We start from the raw sequence: 17,412 nt of genomic DNA on the forward strand, positions 1-17,412 counted from the left end.
CTTTCTGAGATATAATTCATGAAGGCTGTTCACTGCTAGATCCAGATTTGCGAATTTCCGCCCATTCCGTCACCTGACCTGTGACCACTTCCTGTCTGCTGGTAGAACATGATTCATGAAAGCTGCTGAAACGTCAGAAGGCACCTGCAGTTACTGAACAAAAATACCCCCTCCAAGAAACAAGACTCCAATGGACACAAACACCTGGAGGAACCGCTTGAGAAAAATCATAAAGCAAAAACCCATGAAGAAAGTGTGTGTACGAATCCAGGAGCAAGCACCCCTGAAAGAAGCCTACTGTGAGGCTGACCAGCAAAGAAGGCAAAACACCTCTACTGAAAAGTCATGAGCGGGCTGGGGGGCAGCCCAAATATAATCAACTTCCCGGGAATCCTGGATCCTGGATCATGGAGGCTAAAACAGAGGTGAGGATGGAGCCGTCCAAACTGCGAGTCTTTCCGGAAACTGCTAGATTGTGTTTCTAATAGTAGTAGAAGGGCAGATTTGTAAGCATTGGTTTTGTGACCCTTTGAGTTGGTCAACGGTCAAGTGGCACAGCGAGTAGAGCGCTCGCTTTGACATCCGTGTAGAGCTTCCGGCAGGGCCAAACCCAGCCTTTCATCCGCCCGAGGTCGATAAATGAGCACACGTAGCGCTATATAAATGCGAAATTATTATTAAAAATTAACGCTGCAGCGATTGTGTTATTAGCTTGGAGCATTGAGGACACATTAGGGCGAGGTTGAACCTTTCTGATGGCCATTCCATTTCAACATTGCTTTATATAACAGGGTGTCACAGGAGGGGCAAGTCTTTAAGAAAAGTTGTTCGGAACTTTGCCATTTTGGAATATGGATGGTGTGAACTAATAACACTGGAAACCTCTGTTTACTTTAGACCATCATTGACAGTGTTTTCCTTCGAGATAATTTCTTGGAGAACCCTGATCTAGCCTGTCTTTACTGAGCCTCACCACAATGCATACATACTGTGTCCGCTTGCTCGTTAAGAACTAGGTTCACTTTATATTTCATTTGCAACAATATTTGGGGATTACAATGGGGGGCATCTTCATTTCTTAAGGAGCTCCTTGCCTCTCTTGCTCCTGAAGACCAGGTTCTTTTTAAATCTTTTGTATTTGGGATTATTTTGATTGCTTGATGGATGCATGTGTGTTTCGCCTGTTTCTGTTGCTAATCCTGTCATTTCAGATATCCTCCATTTCTCCTCTCACCGCTGGCACGTGTTACTCGTCTCTTAGAACTCAAACCTGCTGTATGTTATTGACTGAATATCTTGGATAGAAATAACTTGCTGTGACATTAAAAACAATTTGGAAAAATGCTACTCAATGCATGTGTCCAGCTTGGGAAGAGCAGGAGAATCGGGGGTGGCCGGTGGAAGCCGACCACTGTGCGATACGACCCCTGGCAGAGGGATATGGAAGCGCCACCGTCCCCCTTTCCTCAGAAGCTGAGTCCCCTGCCAAGCTCTGGGGAAAACCAAGGTGATGACTCGCGGGGATGCCTGGCTTCCAGGCCAGTGGATTATGGGCCGAGAGCGGTCGGGGGACAAATCCATGGCTACCATTCCTTGGTCCCCATTACTTGATAAGGGATAATCTTGACCCTCCTCCTCTATACAAACCGTGGTCCAGCTCTGCAATAACTCTATAGGGGCCACTCCATAGTAACCTTCAGCCTCCGTCAACATGAACCCCAACTCGCCCCAGTTTTACAACTACATTTCGGAGATGCGGTGGGTAACTATGGTCTTGAAGGCACATGCAGAGAAATAGCACGGCTCACCCAGGGTATGCTGGAGAGTCGCGATGGCATCCACAATTCTCCCCACAAGGTCTTTTTGGGGAGTCAAACAGGCTGCAGGTACAAGCAGAAATATTTTACCACTCGCCCAGAGACTGCTGGCGAGTTGGGTAAGCACCACCGTTTTTCCCTGAGTTGAGTTTCTGAACCTCCCTGTTTGCGGACTTCCTGCGCAAAGGTATGAAAAGTACAATAAGCTCATAAACATAGCCGCACACTGTTAGCATAGCTTAGAAAAAGTTTCCAAAATTGCCGGCCTTGAATGTATAGGCTTGGGGCTTTCTTTAGATGGTAGAACATATACACCTGAGAGCATGAAGCCAAACCAATCACAAACCCTCACCACTTGTGTGCCACAGCTGCAGATCCTGGCAAGGAGCCCCACCCAGATTGAACGTCTTCAACACTACAAAGCCCAGAAATCCCATTCATTCAGTGTGGGGTGTTGGATCCGGTAGCTTGAGTTTGGAAGCGGGGTGGAGATTTGATCGAATTGGGCAGAGCAGAGTCTGCTGAGACGGAGTCGGTTGGAGAGGTGGCAGCAGTGGAGAAGACAAGGAGATGGTAACATCAGTAGTAAAGAACGAGGTGGTGACATCGGAGTGTGGAAGAAAGGAGGATGTCACATCAAGAGGACAGGAGAAGATGATGGCATGCAGAGGTGGTGGTAGTACACAGGAGGGGAGGTATAAACCTCAAAATACAAAAGCAGTGCGGAGGATGAGGTGGCAGCAAGAGGTGGTGGTAGTGTGGAGCACGAGGTGGTAACATCACACTGCAGCAGCAGTACAGTGGAGGAAGCAGCCACATTGAGCAGTAGTAGCAGTACCGGGGAGCAGGGAGTAACATCAAGAGGTGGAGGCAGTACTCGGGAGGAGTTTGTGGCAGCCAGAGGGGATAGTTGTGCAAAGCAGCTGGCAACATCAGGAGCTGAATTTGGTGTGAAGGATGTGGTGGGTATGCTGGAAGTCGAGAATCGTGAAATAGACCAGAGAACGGAGGTTGTAGGAGGAAGGCGGTGAGGAAGGAAGTTGGATGAAGTTGGCAGGAAGAAGGACTAGGTACTAGAGGGCATTTGGGGGAGGAAGGACAGGTCCCATAGAGTGAACCAACAGCAGCCAGTCTGTCAGCTAGCCTAGGAATGTTCCGGTGGGTCAGGGCAGCCTCAGGCAGGATCAGAAGGTGGGAATGGGGAATAAGAACCGGCCAGGTATGATATGACAGGAACAGAGATGGGGATGATGTTAGGGGTACAGACAAGGACAATTCCAAGTGGTGTACCTCTCCATCCCTCTCGTGTCTTCACAGAGATTGCCCAAGCTGACCCACCTGCTGGAAGAACTGTATCCAAGGGGTAGCATTAGGGTCCCCTGTCAAGACCCCAACTGGATTAGGACCCCAGAGAGCATGTTGCTAATTAGCCATCTAAAGACGGGCTAGGGAACCCTAAAGCCTGCAATGCCCAGTGAGCACAGGAGGCATGAGGAAACCCCCTGGAGTCCTAGGAAAACTCATAAGGACATTAAGGGTCTACAAGTGGTCGGAATGCCCCAAGAACCACTTGGTGACTGCGGAGGACAGTGCAGGACCTCCTAGAGTTAGCCCATACTGGACTAAGGAGAACTGGCACATTTCTTCTTTGGTTGGCCTAATTTTGTCTTTTGTTGATCCAATCTGAGGACATAGACACGTGAAAGGATCATGGGGCCCGGTACAATTAGAACAGGGATAATGGGGCCGGAAATCCCTCTCGATTCTGCCTTTTTGAATTTGAACATAAACAAATGTAATACTCCAAACCTATGACTAGATGGTGGCCTATGCAAAGCATGCAATTCTAAGCAGATACAAGCCACAGAAAGGTGATTACTGGGTAAGTAATGTTTGTCATAAAACCCTTAATAAATGACATGTCTTGTGTATTTGGTCTTTTTGGTTTTGCTATGGTATGGTATAGCCTGGACGCCTTCCTCATCTCCTCTGCTAAGAAGTCTCAATACAGGTTGCACGCCCCTATCTAAGAGAATTGAAGATTCATTTCACAATAACTGGTAAACCATGGGAGTGTATCCTTAGAATCTGCTTGCCAGGTCTTCCAAGATTTTAGCCGCGCTGCACGTTCATAATCAACAATGCCAAGGACTGGACTACCCTCTGCAATTGCATTTACATCTGGCTCTGCTTTAAGGCCGGTAATTCACTAGTCCATTTTAGAAGACCAACAGATGAAATGTACTTTACATAGAAGACATGGCATAACGCTACCACAATGTCGCCCCATTTCTCCTTGCTCTGCCTCCTCTGGGTTGCCAACGGCATTCACCATCTTAAACGTCTTCTTCTACTAGGCCGCTTTTCTGCAGCTTGGCGTCGGAGTCCCAGGATTATGATAAATTGGCCTTGCATGTATTCTAAGCCTGCACAGCTAGCAGGATTTCCAAAGCACGTTCTCCAGCCCCTTTAGCACCCTACACTTCTTGTTCTCTAACCTGCAATTCTCCAGAACTGCCTAGCACTCCAAGTAACTAGAGGCATGTCTCTATGCCATTCCTCTCAATAAAGCAATTATGTATATAGTAGACTAACACGCAGCCATTCTAACATAAATCAGTTTCACCTACTGCTCACCTACCTCTTACCCTGTCTTAGCCTCACTCCTGTTCTTTGCAACTCCCTTTCATGCCATGGTGATTATATCAGACCCGTTTTAATATTATTCTTTTTTCACTTTTGAATTAACATTTTGAGGCCTTAAATGTGTAGTGAGGCTATTATTTAAAGTATTTAACAAATTAGAGTCAGTCTCGTAAAAGTAACTGATTACAACCCAACCTCATCAGCCTTGCTGAGTGTGAAAAAGATTCATTTTGAACGTCTTTTCCAAAAGCCTAAATACCTGCCACATGTCAAAACATGCACCATGCCTGTGTTTATATACTGTTTCATGCATCCTGCATGCCTGCACTGCCTGTTAGATTGAAAAGCTGTTGTGTTGATCCCAACTATGGCAAAGCACAGGACACAGCTGCGTGATATGCCTGTGCTTATGTCTCGTGCTTGAGCATTTGACCTGCAGGGGGCACTGTCCTCCGCGGCAGGCGCCTTAGCCCACAGAGCTATTTTACCAGCTGAGGAATGTATGTAGTTACTTTTTCGTGCCTTTTGTATTTTGCAGTTGCGCGCGTGGCCGAAGTCCAGCAGCCTGAAGTTTGAGTTCCAGCTGCACCCCATCACGTTCTCTGTGGGCGACGCGCAGGAGTGGAGGAAGCTGTTCAAGCCATGCGCGGCCCAGCGCCTCTTCCTTCCGGTAGGGCGCCTCTTCTGCATCCTGGGGTCACAGCTGACCTGCGCATGACCGAATGTTCTGATCAGCAGCAAATGTCATTTACTGTACTCTTGTCTGAAAATGGTCATGCCTTAATTGGGTGAAAACGGGGGTGGGGGGGAGTCTTTAAAGTGCCCCGAAAGTGAGGAGGGGGCTTAAGGGGCGCGTAATAAGCATTCAGGGGTGTGGTAACCTTCATGGTAACAGCCTTCCAGTCTGTTCAGAGTTTAGAAATGATGTGTCTGCACTCAGTGCCCCCAAAGCTCTGATTACAAACCTTGCTCTGCGTATGCGGGGCTGCGAGTACTCGTGTTTCTGTTAGATTTTCTAGACCACTTTGTTCTTATAAAGGTCCATGTGGTACACGCTTACCATGTTGCTAAATAAAAGGACTGCGGCATGGAGAGGTAACATGACATTGTATTGCATTCGTCGTTTATACAGCGCCCTTTCTCCATTCGTATGGCCTCAATACGCTTTGCGTTGGAACGCCTTCGGTGACCGCAGTCCATGTGTAGGAGGTTCTAAGAGTTTAAATGAAAAGATGCATGTGTGCATTTTGCCAGGTTAGGTCTTAGGTGGCTGGCTAGGCTCCACTAAGCAGCTTGGTCTGCCATGTGGGTGGGCGCTGTTGGTGGTTTAGGATAGAGTGCTAGTGCTGACAATTCGATGTGTGTCAATCTAGACTTTTATTCGTAGGTTGTCGCTGTATACTAATGGCAGAGGTGTTGAGGTACGTTATGGGATTCAGTGTGGATGGCTGTGTGCTGCCAGACCAGTATAGCATAACCATAGCTGCATTCTAGGGTGCATGGATGGGTGGCCGTGCTTGTGGCCTGTGTCCTTAGACATGGTGTAAGGTATACGTACTGTACGCTCGGATGGAGTTCGACTCTAACGTTCTTTTTCCTGGTCCATTGAGTTTGGTTGGTCTCGCTTTTCTTGGTCTGTCTCCCTGGAATGAAAGTCTGAGCAGTGGGAGAGGGGCCCGGAAGGAGGGGTGGGGTGCATCTAAAGGGGGTTCCACTGTAGACAGTAAAACGCAGCAGCCAGCTATATTTGGGTCATGCCCAAGATCATACAATATTGATTAATTGGGGAAGCCGAGACTGGTCTCCTGGTTCCACATCGTCTCCTACAATATTTAGGGTGTCAGAAAAAAGGTGGAAGGGGCAGAAGAGCTTGGAGGAGCTCTCAGAATGAGGACTGAGGAGGTCCTTTGCTCTGAAGGAGGCACTGCGGGGTGGAATGCACGGTGCAGGCAAAAATGACCAAATAATGACCATTATAGCATCAATTTACCAGTATGTACAGCCATGTTAATAATTGGTTTTTCAGCGGATATCGAGGTTGTAAGTCACTAGGAGCAGGTTCTGCTGGTTTTGAAGGTTTACACCAGCTACTGAAGTAACGTGGTATGGAACTGGTGTAGGTTTCTTCTACCGTAAGCGGACCTACTCGGTCAGGTTATACATCACTTCTAATGAGGGCCAATGTGTTTTTTCATCAAACCCCACCAAAAAAGTGCAAGACCCTGATGTACATTTTACATGGAACTCTGCAGACAACAAAGCATCCTCGTTTTTTGGTGGTGGTCTTTTCGCACAATGATAGAGCTGCGGATCCTTGACGAATAACTGGTTTATTCATCTCTGGTGATAGGTAAAGTTAGTCTGAGTTTGTTCAGCGTATGAGAGCCCACGAATCTCCTAAAGGATGTTTATCCCTCTATAAAAGTGCTACCTCATTTCCTGTTGCTTTTGTGGGTTTGCTAGGCTGTGGAGAAAGTTGTTTCATAGGCCAGACTCACACATTGAGGGTGTTTGGTGCATTTTGGAGAATCTAACACATGTTTTGAGGACTTTGGAGGAGTTTGGGTACTGACATGTTGTTTCAAATGGGTGTCTCCCGCTGCCTCCCTGAATCTCTGCTACTCACCACTCAGGTGAGTGGGCCTCTCCCAAAAGGTGGCCACAGGGATTTCCAGTGCCTCCTACTCCTCCCTCCCAGGTGGCCCCCGATGACATGTGACCCATCCACTCATTGTAAGAGAGGGACACCAACTGGTGTGCCACCCGTCAGCTCCCCAATTTTCTGCTGCTCCCTCCAGAAAATTCCCTCAAGCTTCCCTCAGGAACCCGTAGCTTCTGCCATTCCTCCTCATAGGTGCCACGCCGTGGCCTTCCTCTCTTCAGCACACTTCTAGCGGGTCTCCCACCGCCTCCCCAAATTTGTATTTGTACTTATATATATATATTAATAAAGTGCAAAAACGAAGGGCCTCATTAGAAGCTTGGCAGTATCCCAACAGTAAATCCGCGACATACCGCCCACACAAATAGCGTGACCACGACTTGGTCCGGCGCTACTTCTCCCTACCCTTAAATGCACTCCCATTTATGAAGCCTTCCCTATGCATGTTGTGTTATTGTGATTTACCGTGCACCACTGCCACTTTTTGTGGTCTCTAGGCGCCCTGGAGGATCTGAAAAGAAAGGAGGGCTGGGAGGGCTTAGTGGGATTGAGAGGGCAGAGCGCAAGAGAGCTTTGATGTGCTGTTGGTATGATATGATATGATAGGATATGATATGGCATTTGTAACGCACCTATGCACAAGCGTTTCAAGGCACAACGACGCAAGGAAGGAGGAACAGAGGGAGGACATAGACAACGATCTTACTAGGCCAAGTGACATGGAGATCGCACAAGTGCAGGGGAGGGGAATGGTGCCAGGGGAATGGGAGGGAGGCAGGGCTGTACACGGGAACAAAACAATTACAAGAAGCGTGGCCAGCAAGTGGCAGGTGCAAGAGTAAGTGCAGACAGCAGGTGTCCAAAAGTGCAGGTAAGGGGACTGTAGGGTTACAGATACAGACCTAAGTGCAAGGGTTGCCAAGAGGCGGTGCAGGTGTGCAACTGGGCGGGCAGGGACCTGGGCCAGAATCAGATGGTAGCCAGGTGACAAGGGCAGGATCAGACAGGAAATCAGCAGGGGCGAGGAAGAGAGAAGGCAGAAGCAAAGTGAAAGGTCTTGAGATGCTTCCGGAACTGGAGATGGTTCTCCTCAAGTTTCAGAGAGGCAGCAAGGCTATTCCAGAGGGAGGCCCCAGCTGAAGTTTGACTTCTTAAAGATGTCAGAGATGTGAAGAGAAAAGGAAATGTGGAGTCGCAGATGACCCTGAGGTTCTTAGCCTCACAAGTGGGAGCATGAAGATGTCCACAGGAGGCCAGCCAAAGAGTTACAGGAAAGGAGGGTGCAGGTGTGCATTAAGGCAGAGATTGTTGGCAGCACACCAGTCCTGGATAGCAGTCAGAGATGAGAGAAGGAGAAGAGGTGGCCGAGGGAGCCTGAAAACGACCTGAGTGTCATCCGCACAGCACTGATAGTTGGAGCAGAGAGCGGCAATGCCGTGGGCGAGAGGTGCCCGGTATTGGTTAAACAGCCAGGGAGAGAGGTTAGACCCCTGGAGAACACCACAGATAGAGAGTGAGATAGAGGAAAGGAAGGACCCAAGTTGGATCTTGGAGGGTCGATCAAAGAGGAACGAGGTCAGCTAGGCCAGGGTTACCCTGGTTAACCCATATTATCACAGAGACGATTGAGCAGGATGTAATGGTTGACCGTGTCAAAGGCAGAAGAGAGATCAAGTAAGATGAGGACAGAGGGGAGATTAGAATCAAGGTTCGAGAGCAGGTCTTCACGGATGTTGAGGGGAGTAGTTTACGTGCTTCTGGCTGCTCCGAAGCCAGGCTGATGGTCATGGAGAAGGCCAACAGATTCAGTGTGAAGATTAAGCTGGGAGATGGCAAGCTTTTCCAGGAGTTTGCCCAGGAAAGGAGTGATGAGATGGGGCAATAGTTAGCCGGGCACGAGGGGCCAGTTGAGAGTTTCTTGAAGAGGGTGCACATGAGAGTGCTTCAGGGGGGCACGTAAGGCTTCAGTGACCATGCAGTTGCAGAAGTCAGCCAGGACAGGAGCTAGTGTGGCAATGTGGTCCATGATGGTTTTGGAAGTACTGGGAAGAACCTGTTTTGATTAGACTTTCATAGATCAGACTTGTCTAGAAACCTCGTCAGGGGAGAACAGATGTGTAAAACCAGTCACTGTGTGCTTCAGTTGCTAGTAGTTATGTGGTGTATGAGTTTGTGTGTAGAGATGTGTGTGTGGCTGGCTTAGTTTCTTGTTCAGTGCTTAATTTGTGGTAGTTTTATGTTTAGTTGCAGTAGAGGTATGACCTGTTTTGTTCAGTGTTTTACGGTAAGTAGGATATTGGAGCCTTGTTAGTGGGTCGGTGGACAGTTGTATCACCTTCAGCTACGTTCGATACATTTGATACTCTCAGCATTCCTATTGGTGCAAAACATTGGCTAGCCTCATACATTCTGGCTACCTACCAAATCCAGCCTCCCTCCTGCTGCTCTGAATGGGGGCTATCAGAGCTGTGGACACTGACAGGTGCACTGGCCGTACGAGTGGGAAGGGAAGACGGGTAGCGCTGCAAGGGAGGCTGGGGGAGGAGGGGACCACATGTGAAGGGGACCATAAAGGCCGGACGGACCCAGATCAGAACAGAGGCGCAAGGGTGCTCCCGAACCCCACCTGGGGAGATTACGTAAGGCCGCACCTCAATTCAGGATAGATGTGCCAATTAACCAATTGCACTAACACCCCCCCCCCCCCCTCTGCATACACCTCTCAAACCCTATACCAACCACAAACCTTCAGCACAACAAACCGCACAAACTTCTCTACATTGCAACAACAAAACAAAAACGCACATAGACTCGCACAACAGTACACGACGACTACTGGCCGAATACACCCCAGGCCCAGCCAACGGACCCACTGGGCTCAGGCCGCCAACAGCACATCACTGCTCTCTTGCACTCCTCCAGCTTCCTCTCACTAACCCCCCCCCCAACCCCCCCTTCCTCTTTCAGAGATGCCAGAGTGCCAGGGGACCACTCCGGTGGTGATAGTGCGCGGTTCAAATGTCCTTTAACATTAACATGACAAAACACGAACACAGTTATTCTAAGGGTAAGCCATAGCTAGTAATTATGGGGGCGGGGCGGGAATTCAACGTGCTATGTTATGCCGTTTGTGTTTTATTCTGCGCACATCACCGCTGTAGTGGTCTTAAAGTGCCAAGCCATGTCCATGTAGGGGCAAATTGCGGCCCCACACAAGGAGGCAGTTGCACTGTGGTCTGTGGAGTGTAAAGGAAATGGTGTCAAGTGGAGCCAGAAAGGGGTATAGTCAGGGGGGGCTAAAATGTGCCAGCATTACCCACAACATGTTAGGAAATTAAAACAAAAGTGTGAGTGATAGTGATGGCTGGGTTGAATTTATAGTTTTTAATGTTTTGTCCACTAGAAAATGTAATCGATAGAAGGGACGCGAGTGTCCGTTACTGGCCAGTAGATCTTTCTTGAAGGCCATTACTACTGTGATGGGGGTAATAATTGGATTAAGCCACGATGTGGATGCGTGATGGTCTTGAGGTGTGCTCGAGAGTTACTGGGAGCTGCTGCGGCTACTAACCAGATAATCATATTGGATCCCCGCCTGCTGATGCCGCGGGGGGTTCTGGCAAAGCTGTGCCGGCTGGCGAGGTGTCAGAGCCAGGAATTGGCTGTCTGCAGAATGAGTGCTGGGGGCACACGAGGAGGGCTTGAGAGAAGATCTCCCTCAGGGGTAAGCATGTAATAATCCACAATAAGCACGGGTAACATGGGACTTTGAAGGCACGTTCAATGCAAATGGTTTACAGTTGAGTGTTAGCAGTAAGACGTCCCCACTAGCACATGCGTGGCATAGCTATTCTAAGGTAAGGGGGGGCTGAGTGGACCCTCGCCGAGGGCTAGGATGCTTAGCAGGCAGAGTGCAGCCACCAGCAGGCAGATAACAGGGGCCCCTCTGCAAAGTGCAGCCAAGTGAAAGGGGGAGCTTAGGCCCACTGCTGCCTGCGCTGATCGTTATCCTGGCAGGAACCCAGCGCTCTTAAATCCTAAGCAGGCCTCCCTAGATGTTATACTTCTGCGACAATGACAAATATCAGATGCAAATCAATAAAGCAAAGTAGCGTACGTCTGTTCTCCTTTATTTCAGTAACACAACTGTGTAATATTTAGGCGGTAGCCCCGCCTACCTACCTCTGTGAGTGCCCACGCTCACCCTTCCTTAACGTGCATTAAACATAGAGATGGGACACTACATCTCCCCCTTATTTAACCATGACATTCTTTGATTAGCCCATTTCTTCTATTAGTATTGTTCTTTTGGTCGGGCTACGGGTCACTGGGATCTGATCATCCCTTTCACTCTGTCTATGTCAGCCTCCATGAAGTTGGAGCAGCCATCCGAGCAGTCACCAGAGGAGGCGCTCTCTTCGCTCTGCTGTGTTGTCTCGAGGAGTTTCGGGTGATTGTGCCATTTGGACTTGCTGCTGTTACCATGGATCCTTTAATATGGGTGTCTGTCCGGGGCTGTGGATTGAAAGCGGGTGTCTTTTGATCCTTGTGTCTGGCCAGTACTTGGTCTCCTATGTGCACTTCCGGGTCTTTTGCTTTCCTCCTTGCTTTCTTTGTCCTTTTTTTCTCGCCTTTAGTTCTGTGTCAGCAGGCACCTCACTAGTGCTCAAGTGTGAGTAAGGTGCAGATTGCTTACATGAACAATCCGCTCGTAATGGAGCATACTTGTAGGGTGCGCTTTAATCTTGCCATGAAGCCCTGTACTGTGCCATTTGCCTGTGGCTAAAGTGGGGTAATTTTCTGATGCTGGAATCTAGGTGCTCAGCTAACATTCTGAACTCCCGTCCACTGAACGGTGGGCCATTATCGGATTTCACGACTGTTGGAATGCCGTAATCAGCAAACGTTTTGTCTAGTGCAGAAATTACCGTATGCGCTGACGTTGAACATATTAAATGGATCTCTGGGAACCTTGTCATTTCGTCCATGATTACATTGGAGAGCGGCCCAAGCATGTCGACTGCTACCTCATTCCAAACCTGAGGCGGCATGACTGTTTATTTTAGGGGTTCCGGGCACGTGTGGGGAGGAACCGCTTTGCATATCATCCAATTTTCCAGGATCTCTTCCACTTTCGTGTCCATCTGGGGGAACCATACTTTCGTTCGTAGTTGTCGTTTGGTGGATACCATTCCCCTATGTCTGGTGTGTGCCATGTTGATAACTCTGTCCTGTAGTGTCTGGGATTACTATACGGTCCTCCTTTAGTAGCAGACCTTCTGGAGATAGTGATGGGGTGTGTTTCTGGAAGATGAAATGTTCGAAGTTGTTTCTGTTCAGACTCTGAACGCGCTTTCTCGTTCCGTTTTGAGTCATGCCATCTGCCAGAGGATACTCTCTCTTTGACTTTCATGAGCACGGGGTCTTGACTCAGGCAGTGGAGGAGTTCAGGGATGGTGAGCGACTTGGGTAGTGCGTTCCTGATGATATAGTTGACATTGATCTGCTTTGCGGGATTGCTATTCCTCTTTCGCAGAGAGGGGATACCTTGATAAAATAATCTGCCGGGTGGTTCTCTTTCCCGGTGCAGTGCAGTATTTTGGGGGCGAAATCCCCATCTAGCAAGGCAGGGAGGCATTTTTTGCAGTCGACTTTTCGTATATAGTTGTGAGGTCTTGATGGTCTGTTATAATGGTGAAGATTTGTCCATATAGGAATAAATGGTAGTGATCACATGCCCACACTACTGATAGGCTCTTTTTCCGGCTGTGAGTACGCACATTCTGCCGAAGACAGACTGCGGCTGGCATAATGTTACAATGCAGAGTGATGCTGACTAAGGAGAGCCAGGCTTGAATTTAGCAAGAATCGCTCCCATTCCAACTGGACTCAGATCTACGACTGGTTCTGTTTCAAGGTTCGTGTCATAATAAGCCATGCACGAGGCCGATGGGATCCGTTGTTTGATGTCTTGGAAAGCGTCCTCGCAGTCATTTGACCACACAAAGTCTTGTCCCTTCCCGGTGAGGTGTCTTAGTGGTGTGCTGACGGATGCAGAGTCCTGTATATATCGGGTACAGTAGCTGGCCATGCCTAGGAATGAACGAACTGCTGATGTTGATTGGGGCGTGGCCACATCGACGAGTGCTTGAACTTTTTCAGGATCGGGTTGGAGGCCTTCTCGCAAAAAGATGTTCCCAAAGAATGTAAGCATTGTTTTGTTGAGTTTGCATTTATCAACATTCAAGGTCAGGTTGGCTTCTTCCAATGCCATACATACACAACGCAGTGCATCATCATGGGTTTCTTGAGTGGCACCAAACACTAGGATGTCGTCACTATAATTGAGAATTGCGGGATGTGCTTGATTATCTGGTGTGTCTCGTTCTGGAACATTTCTGCAGCAGAAGACACCCCAAAGCTAAGTCGCTTGCAGCAAAATAATCCTATGTGGGTGGAGAATGTGGTTATATAGCTAGAGTCTTGGTGTAATTCAAGCTGGTGGTAGCCTTTGTTGAGCTCTAATTTCGAGAAGAACTTCGCTCCATGCAGCAGGTACATCATGTCCATCATTCTCGGTGATGTATGCCTCTCTCTCTCAATTGGCAATGTTGGGTGCCCTTATGTCCACATAGATACGGATGCTTTTTCCATTTTTTTCTTCGGGACTGGGACAATGGGGGATAACCACGGCATGGGCCCGGTTGCATGTTCCATGATGTCTTGACAGAGGAGTGCTTGTATCTCGTCCTTACTTGCTTCTGGATGTTCAGCGGTATTCCTCTATAGTGTTGTGTGACGGGTGTTATGTCCGTTTGATGTGTAGTTTGACTTTTTTCATTTGAGTCGGGCTAGTCCTTTGAGTAGGGCTGGGAAAATTTTGATCAACATGTCTTTTGGCCTTGTTGTGTTCGCACGCCTTCATGATTTGGTACATTATATGTACTAGATCCATTTGTATTGCAGACTTAAAACTGAGGATGATGGCAGCTCTCCTTCAATTACATATATCATTATTTTTGCTGTTTTGTCCTTGTATGTGCAGGTGGCCTTGAACATGCCTTTGCACTCCAGGGGTTTGTTTACGCTATATGGATAAATATCAATGTCAGCCGGTTACAGAGCTCTTTTGCATTTGATGCCCTGCTATGTTGCTTCATTGACCACTTTCACGGTTGCCCCTGTATCGATCAGAAATTCCCGGGGGCTACCGTTGGGCTGTAACAATAATGTTGGGCTGTATTCTGTTGCTGTCTTGTTACCTATTGCATGTAGATACCCTCGCTTGCAGTCACCGCTGGATGAGGATGAATCCAAGGCATTGCGGCGTCTTGGCGAGACATCTATGTATTGCAACTTGTGTCTTGTAGATCTTCTCTTCGTGTCTTTAGGCGAGCGTCTCTGTCGAGAGTCCCCCTTTCTGTCCCTCGGACTCCGGGATCAGTGCAGAGATTCTCTCCTTCTGCTTGATGACCCATGACCTCTGCTGGTAGGGGATCATGGCTGCCTGGAACAGGAGCTGTCTTGTCTCCTACTTTGCTCACTATAATTTGTAGACTTCTGAAAACGTCTGGCGTTTTTGTAAACTGACAAAGTGATTTTCACCCCCGTATTTCTCACAGGTATGGCCAACTGCTGGGCATGGGCCAACGTGAGGGAAGTTGTAGCCACACCTGGACACTTTTTTTTGATCTATGCTGCTCTCCTGTTCTGATGCTCGGAACTGGCCTAGGGGTGCAGTGGATGATGTCTGCGTGATTTTAATGTTTCTCAAGGATTTGGTCTGCATTGAGAGTGCCATGTCTTCTGCCCTGGCTAGGTGTAATATTTCTTCTAGGGATCTAGTTCTCTGCAATAACGAAATTCAGCTGGCTCTCAACCGGCAAAAGTCTCTTGCGTGGACAGATGAAAAATGTGGCATTCGTAGTCTACGTTTTGTAGTGGCGCAAAGTAGTTGTTCAGGCAGTCGATGATGCCTTGAAACGTGGTGGTGGTGGTGCTTTATTGGCATTTCAAACACAATGTCACGCACTACGAGGCCTAGCGAGTGCATTAGTAGTTCTGTGAGCTGGTGCTCTTCCCTCAACCCAGTTGCATCGATGTATATCTGAAGTTCTTGGGCTCATTGGTTCCACCGTGGAGCTAGGCTACTGGTGTCTGTGATGTCGAGAGGCGGGACCGCCTGTAACTGTAGGGATTCATTGCCCCGCCCCGCTCTGCCCTGTCATGGGATGTAGGGACGGAGGGTGCCGACCGCCTCATCCTCTGACATGGTGATGGCACACTGAATAGAAGGCTCTTGTGCTCTCGATGCACGGGCGCAATGTAGTCAGTAGATGTGAGGCACACGTGCATGTGGGCCAGAACATGCAGTCTAGGGCTTGTCAATTTACAGTGGCAGGTAGCCGCTAATGTTCCTGGCTGTATCTAGGCCACGGCTGGGCTCGCACATGGAAATAGGCCTTGCTTGCAGCGACGGCGGCGTGATTATAAAATACGAATTTCCCCAAAAGGCCTTGTGTGCGGGCCACTCACTCTATCACGGCAGGCGTGCTGATTGTTCATCCGGAGCGCCAGCAAGGCCTGCACGGAGGGCTGCCTGCCAGAGGCGGTGGGCACCGGAATAAACTTCTAAATCCTCCTAGCCATTGTTATAGTTATGCGACAAAGACAAATAGCAGATGCAAATCGATAAAGCACGCACGCAGAGAGAAAGTAGCGGACGTCTGTTCTCCTTTATTTCAATAATACAACAGTCTAATATTTAGGCGGTAGCCCCGCCTCCTCTGCGAGCATACACGCTCGCCATAAACAGAAGACCGGGTCCTTCCTTAACGTGCATTAAACATATAGGTAGGACACTACGCTAGAGGTTGTCATACAGGACTCTCGTGCTTTTGTGTTCATATCTCAGCAGATGGGATTTCTTGGAGAGCCTGATGGCCCACACAAAGCTAAAATGTCGCCTCGGCATGTGCTCTTTCACCAGCAGCTGGTTGGTGTACACAAGCTGAAAATAAATCTTATACTATCTCAACGTGACGTTTAAGGGGAAATAAAATGGCTAATGATAACTAGTCATTTATATAGCGCTAATATGCAAAGCGCTTTACATAAAACATTTTTATATGCAATTATTATTACCCAATCGAAATATTTACTCTTTTTGTTGACCTCGGAAGGATGAGAGGCTGAGTCGTCCTTGGCGGGATTCGAATCTGCAAATCGCAACAGCGAGCACCCAACTGGCTAAGCTATTTTACCCGCGACCGATTTAATGATGACTCAGAAACTCCAATGCTGGAAGCAATATTTTGAACACCATACAATCGATGGAAGTCTTTAGCTTACTAACTCCTGATTTTGGCTTTTTAAAAATATTTTCTGTCTTTAAAATTGCTGCTACGCTGTACTGAAGGATTGAGTACAGTACATAGAGGATTAAGGATTGAGTCCCTTGCATCAAGAAGGGAGTGGTGAGTACTGTGCATTGAGAAGGAAGGATTGAGTTCCTTACATTGTTTAGGAGGTGAGTACTGTGCATTGAGAGGGAGGGATTGAGTACAGTGTATAGAGAAGGAAGGATTGAGTTCCTTGCATTGTGAAGGAGGAGGGGAGTACTGTACATTGAGTTTAAAGGATTGAGTACTGTGAAAGGGTCGGGGATATATCCCTGTCAGCGATGCCCAAGGGCACCAGGGCGATGGCATAGCCATGCCTACTCCTGAGGTGGTGTGAGGGAGCTGAGAGGGACCTCCGTACCTCTTTGCCTGTCCCCATTCCTGTCAGCCTCTATCTTAGCCAGGTCTGTTTGACTAAACTTTCAGGTGGTTCCCCAAATAATGCAGCCACTAGCATGCACCGCTCTCCTTATATCGAATGCTTACTGGACCACAATAAGCAACACATTTCAGAGATCAATAAGGACTAAAAGTACCACAGTGCACCTGGGTCCAACATATAAAACCCACTTTGGACCGGAACGAAAGAAATGTTTGTCTTGTGGAAAATTGATTTTCCTCGCCCTTTTAGAACCTGAATGGGAGACCTCACTCCTGTCAGGGGGGTGGCAGAATTACCACAGAGGAGCCGGGAAGCACTAGCAGCAGAGTAAGATCCAACACGCAGAGAAACAGTACTGGGGGAGACCAGACCATATGGACAGTGGCTTACCTGATACAGGAGAATGACCCTAGAGACTGCCTCTGAAATCCCATCCCACCGCTAGAAAATTACACCACAAAAAATGCTCTCCGTGTGTGTATATATATATATATATATACCGAA

The 17,412-nt window shown here is 48.3% G+C and overlaps 1 protein-coding gene across 1 annotated transcript in view; it reads left to right on the forward strand.

Moving 5' to 3' along the window:
* Positions 1-17,412, forward strand: part of GXYLT2 (glucoside xylosyltransferase 2) — a 159,255-nt gene that overhangs the window by 59,398 nt on the left and 82,445 nt on the right. The window contains exon 3 of the mRNA XM_069643207.1: positions 5,002-5,133. Coding sequence (XP_069499308.1) covers positions 5,002-5,133 — 132 coding nt within the window. The remainder of the gene's footprint in view (positions 1-5,001; positions 5,134-17,412) is intronic.

This window comes from Ambystoma mexicanum, chromosome 2p (genome assembly GCF_040938575.1).
Source record: "Ambystoma mexicanum isolate Mex_15411 chromosome 2p, UKY_AmexF1_1, whole genome shotgun sequence".
NCBI lineage: Eukaryota > Metazoa > Chordata > Amphibia > Caudata > Ambystomatidae > Ambystoma > Ambystoma mexicanum.